Genomic DNA, 6,000 nt, shown 5'->3' on the forward strand with positions numbered 1-6,000 from the left:
GGTTTAAACCAAAGTGTCAGACCTGAAATATTTCTTCTTCTACAGCTATCCAGTTGCTTCAGTGCTGGAAAGGTTTTTGATGCACTTGCCCTTAGTAGAGAATCTTAGATAAGGTGCAGTGTGGTGTTGGTAGAATATATCATAGTTTTCTTTTTCTTTCTTTTCTCCTCAGCATCAGAGAACAGTCTTTTTTACATAAATTGGTCCATATGATGCAGTATTATATTGTTATTTTTATTAAGAAATGTCCATTCTCAGTCGTTGCAGCCAGTTTTTCTAACTGTGTTTTGTCACGTCTGATTTATGTAAGTGCCTCAGTAACTTGCCTTAAGTGTCCCAAGTACCAGTGCAACTAAGGTGATGCTATTTCATTTTATGTACTGCCTTTGAATTATGTCAGTTAAAGTAAATATTTGAGGGTGAAGTAGTCATAGCATAATAGTTATTGGCAGATATTGGATACAGTCCCTACTAAACTCTCAAAACAAACATTTAACTCGAGTATCTAAAATTCGATTGCAGGAGAGTTTTTTCTTTGAAGCTCCTCAAAATTTAAAGTTACATGTCAGGATTGCTGCTGTTCCTGGCAATTCTGAGGAAAGAACTCAAGCTTTTAGTGAACAGCAGAACTTACTGGATTAGTGATGATTTAATGCTTGATGGGAGGACACTGGGAGAGACTCTTTCTTTCCATAATTCTAAAAATGGTGTCCTGCAAGGAACTAAAAAGTTTTCATTAGGTTCTCTAATAAAAGTGAAGTGTGCAGTGAGTCAGCTCTCCCAGAGCCCTATTAACTCACCTTCATCTTTGGCTGCTGCCAAGGCTTGGCTCCTTTTTGGGCTGCGTGGCCCATGTGGTAAATGTATCTCCCCAGCCACGCTGCTCTGAGGGTTTCCTGCCTGGATCCCAAAGGCACAGAATGCCCCATAGTTGGCAGTGGTGATCTGTGGAAACACAGCTGCTGAGCTGCTGGGAATAACTAACTGCCCAGGCTGCAGTGCTGAAATCCTGGGGATAACTGCCCAGGCTGCAGTGCTGAAATCCTGGGAATAACTAACTGCCCAGGCTGCAGTGCTGAGCTGCTGGGAATAACTAACTGCCCAGGCTGCAGTGCTGAAATCCTGGGAATAACTGCCCAGGCTGCAGTGCTGAAATCCTGGGAATAACTGCCCAGGCTGCAGTGCTGAGCTGCTGGGAATAACTGCCCAGGCTGCAGCAGTGCTGAGGTGGCCAGGCTGGGCAAAGAACACTGCTCTGGGTACGAGACCTCAGAAGGCATTTTGAGGATTTCAAACAAATGACAAACAGCAGAGTCTTCCATACCACAAATTATTGTTGTCAGTGGCTCCCTGAAGTCTGAAAGAAATACACTGATAGACCTTCGGTTCAGCAAAGTGCTTAAGAACAGGAGTGAGACCTGCTGAAGTCAGGAGGACTTCAGTGCGTGAGCTTTTGGCACAGTGGAAACAACCAGCTGAGCCAGGATCCTGGGGCACCTCAGTTGCATTTCATTCACCTCCATTCCTTATCTGTAAGTGTTCTGAGAAGGGATCTCTGTCCTGGATTGCTTGCAGATGGTGTGCTTACGAGAGAGGGAGCAAAGGATCCTTGGCCTTCATTTCATTGGACCAAACGCAGGCGAAGTTATTCAAGGATTTGCTCTTGGAATCAAGTAAGTACAAAAGAATGTCTCCAGCTTCTAAAGCCTGCTTCTTAAGTTATTGTAAGATTATAAAAGATAGCTGCCTCGTTTTGGCAACACTATAAAGAATGAATGCTTTTTGTTACTTTTATCAAGTGTTGCACATATTTCCAGTTAAAATACTGCAGTTCTGCTTTAGGATGTATTGAATTTAGTTACTGTAACACTGGATATAGCTAAGAAACCACTGAGGAAAATATACTGTTGACTTGATCTAGTCAAAGCAAAACCTGAAATTGTGCATTAACTTACTAATTAATGTTAGTGTTTTATCAGTGCAGCCCCTTTTGTATTCTGTGCACAGAATAGGCAATCACCATACAGTTTGGCAAGCTGCTTCTTTTAAAGGGTATTTGTGCTTTTCATAAAAACCTTTCTTTACACCTGCCAAGGGTTTCCTGATCTTATCTTCAAATGTGCACAGCCACTGCTCCTCTAATTGCATGAATTCCTGTGTGCTTCTGAGGTATAAGCTAATCACCACAGAGTGAAAAAGAAACTTCTGCAGGATAATGGGAGAGGGGAGGTACTTTTGTTTGGAGCTATCTGATAATTGCAATACTAAACTTACCCTTTCTGATCTGATCTTGTTTAAGATTTTGCTCAAATATTAATATAGAAGCCCTCTCTTTGAAGGGGTAAGGAATGATTCTGGGTCCTCTCTGGTAAAAGGAAAATTCCTGCTATGCTTCTCATGTGCTACAGTTATTTCATATTTGTTTTTACATTTCCCTTCTTATCTTCCTTATCTTTGGAAATGTTGATTTGTGTATTTACATTACTAAATCACAGTTTTTAACTCCCCCTTTGAAGAAAGTGGTCTGGGACGCAATAAATCACCTCGAGTTGTGGTGTGAGTTCATTTTCCTAATTCTGATCACCATTTTATGGCAGTTTAAGTCTTACAGTTGTGAGTGACTAGCAGAAATGAAAAGCAGAAAGGATCAAGAAGGCAGGACCGCAAGCATCACGTAAGGAATATCTTGGAAATCACTGATTGCAGTGTGCCCTCAGTACACATTTTCAACATGTGTTTGTAGTCCTTTAATTGCCAGTGGTATAGATTCTAGAACTACATTTTTTAGGATGTCATTGTTTTGAAGTTTTATCCAAAATAACCATTGAAAAGGAAGCACATGAAACTGGAGTGCTTTTCTGCCTTGCTTGAGGGAAATTAAAATTTTAGCCACAGTAAGAGGTTTTCAGCAGGTCAGATTCTTGTGTTGGTTTCTATTGCACTTCACAAATCCAGAGCTTTCAGTGTGGAACTCTCACTGCAAGAGCTGTTCTCCTTTCTCAAGCACTGGGTCTAGCTTCAGCCTCTCTGAAGGATGATTTTTCATCTTCCCTCCCCACATAGCAGTTATCAGTGCTTTTTGGATGTGCAGACATCAGAAAGCATCTATGACTCCCTTCCCTGTGTTTTGTAGAGGGAGATAAGACTGTTCCACAGAGAGCTTGAAACTATTCTTAAATTTAGGGTCATTTCAGCCGTTCTTAAAGCGTGACCTGCCAGGAATAGCAGCTCAAAGGAAAGTCATCAAGTCTTAAGAATGTTATTGGACAAGTAAAGGAATTAAGCAAGTGGGATTTTAGCTCAAGGGTTTTTTGGTGTTCTTTTTTTGTTTTGGTTTGGTTCTTTTTCAAATAAGAGACTTTTTATTCTCCTGCTTATAACATTGATATGTTCAGTATAAGCACCAGCGACTTTCTGTAAGATCATGGAATAATTTTCTGGTATTACTTCCTTCAGCAGATTCTTTCCAGCAGTTCTGATTAGGATTTTCTTCCCCTGTGTGTATGTGTGCATGTTTTCCATCTGGAGTTAGTGAGACACACATGTATGTACAAGAAAAGCTGAAGGGTGCACTTTTGTCATATGTTTTTGCCATAGGCTCGGTTGTGACTTGGGGTAAATTGCTTAATTGTCTCTGTCTCAACTCTCATGACAGTTCTTCCCTGCCTCAGTGCTGTGAACTTGGGCGTCTGCATGTTGTGTAAGTGCCTGAGAAATAATAGAGACAGCATTGTCTGAAAAGCAAATGCCACTCCTCTAGCTGATAAAATGGACTAGAGCAGAATTGCTTTGAAGTTTTAGGACCTTCTGGCTGTTCCAGCTGAGGAGCATCTGACTGTGTGGGTCTTTCTGTTGTGCTGTTTTTTGGTAGGTGTGGGGCTACGTATCCTCAGCTGATGAAGACAGTTGGCATCCACCCCACCTGTGCTGAGGAGGTGACCAAGTTGCACATCACGAAGCGTTCTGGCTTGGATGCCACAGTCACAGGCTGCTGAGGTTAAATACCATCCCTGGAGAGAAGGAAAAAGGCACAAAATATGTTTGTAAAGAAAAGGGGCACTCAGAGTTCAAACAGCGTTACTGGTTTGAATTCCAGGAGTCTTTCTCATTCTCCCTGTAGGCAGCTCTTTCTCACAGCCAAAAGAACTGTCCTTGCAGCATCTCAGTTCTAAAACCAACACAGTCCTGCTGTAACAAACCTCTCTCTCTCCAAGTGCCTAAAACTCTTCTTGCTGGGGGCTAGGAAATAATCACAGGGTTTGATATGGAAATGTGACTGAAGGCAGTGGCACTGAGGCCATCTGCAAGAGAAGCAGCTGTCACGGGGTTTCTCTGCTGGCACGACTGGCAGAGGTGCCTCAGTGGTGGTGACACGTGCTGGGAATCAGACAGGGCCTCCCTGGCAGTGTGGTGGGATGCTTTGTCCTGAGCTGGCATGGCTCGTTACTGATGCTAGCAGTGACTGCTGAGACTCTGTCCTCACAGCAGAAGCAAATTCCCAGAGTGTGGAACAATAGGTGAGCAGTCATCTTTGGGATTTTTCTTCTAAATGTAATACATACAGGAATTTAATAGAAAATCACCTGTCACTGAGGCTGTGCTGCTGCTGGAAGAATCCCAGGGCATTAATCAGTAGCATCCTGGGCACGACATTACGATGATGGCTGAGAATGAATGAGCTCAGAGGTGCTGAAGGAAGAGTTGAATTTTATGGTGATTTCTCTGCCTACTCCTGGAATTTTTAGTTCAGTTCAAATTAAATTGACACCTCTCACAAATTACTGCTTGAACAGTGTATATTAAGCAATGCTGACAAGTAGAATCAAACCTACTCATAATCCAACTTGTGCAGCATTTTCTGTTTCCCAGAATGCAGAAATCTGGCTGACACTGAGAAATTGTCTTGGTTTGGTTTTGAGCCTTTCTCACATGAGCTGGGTACCGTATCTGAAGTGACTTAGGTCTGGCTTTACTAAAACACATCACTGAAGGGAACTGCCTTAACCAGCCATGTAGAACAGAGACAGTCGTGCTCAGAACAAGGAGCTAAATAATTATCTGCAGACTTTTTTTTTTTATTATTATTTTTTTGAGTACTGGCCCGGCTAAGAAAGCCTTTCCCTGCCGCGAATTCCTGCTGCTTTCGGGCTCTCCAGAAGGGGGAGGTGCTGGCTCATCTGTAGCAGCAAAGAAACATCTGAGAGCGAAGCTGCTTCTGCTCAACCCTCTTGAGGAGGTGGCAAAGGCAACACAGAAACTGCACCGAATTCCAATGGAAGCTGCATTTCAGTATTTTGATATGCACAGACACATAGTCTCCTGCTCCCTTTACAGCAGAATAGTGATTATAGGAAAAGAAGAGATGGGCTTGAGGTGAACCCAAATGTATCCTTTTTGCAGTTAATTGAGTGTTTTCTCTGGGGAATTTGATATTTTCATTCCAAGCTTGTTGCACAGTTTAGAAGAATAGTCTGATCATGTGTATCTTTGCTATTTTTAATTTGATTGCTGTTTCACTGCTGCAGCACAGACAAATGGCTGGTTTATTATGAGGAGGAAATCTCTTTTACCAGGAGAACTGTACCTGTCAGAGAAACTGCTAGAAAAAAAAGGGATCAGAATTTCCTTGTAAAATAGTATGTAACAGCATTTATCATACTTTCACTGAGACTAGAATATTGAATTTTCAAGTATTTATTTTAACAACAAAAGAAATCTCAGATGCTTTCTCTACAAAATTTCCTGAGTTTTGGTCAATGTTTCTGGTCCATAAGCTAGGAAGGAGTGATGTGGTTTGGCTGCAAGTGGCGTTCCCTGTCACATCTGCTGATGTGCCAGTTTTCAGCTGTGAAGTCATCCATAAGTTTGTAGCTGAAAAGGAATAGTTTGAGTGGAAGGGTACTGAAACACTGCCTGAATTGTGCAGCTGCCTTTAGAAGAAATGATGAAACCTTTGTGTGTAAATGTGTGCACACGAGCACATTCAGAAGATTGTTTCCT

At 42.0% G+C, this 6,000-nt stretch overlaps 1 protein-coding gene across 1 annotated transcript in view; it reads left to right on the forward strand.

Annotated features, from left to right (window-relative positions):
• Positions 1-4,015, forward strand: part of TXNRD2 (thioredoxin reductase 2) — a 26,513-nt gene extending 22,498 nt beyond the window's left edge. Inside the window, exons 15-16 of the mRNA XM_027892650.1 lie at positions 1,576-1,673; positions 3,872-4,015. Coding sequence (XP_027748451.1) covers positions 1,576-1,673; positions 3,872-3,995 — 222 coding nt within the window. The 3' untranslated portion in view covers positions 3,996-4,015. The remainder of the gene's footprint in view (positions 1-1,575; positions 1,674-3,871) is intronic.
• Positions 4,016-6,000: the final 1,985 nt, after the last annotated feature.

This window comes from Empidonax traillii, unplaced genomic scaffold (assembly GCF_003031625.1).
Source record: "Empidonax traillii isolate 1590-97213 ecotype Southwest subspecies unplaced genomic scaffold, ASM303162v1 scaffold361:size2146424, whole genome shotgun sequence".
Taxonomy (NCBI): domain Eukaryota; kingdom Metazoa; phylum Chordata; class Aves; order Passeriformes; family Tyrannidae; genus Empidonax; species Empidonax traillii.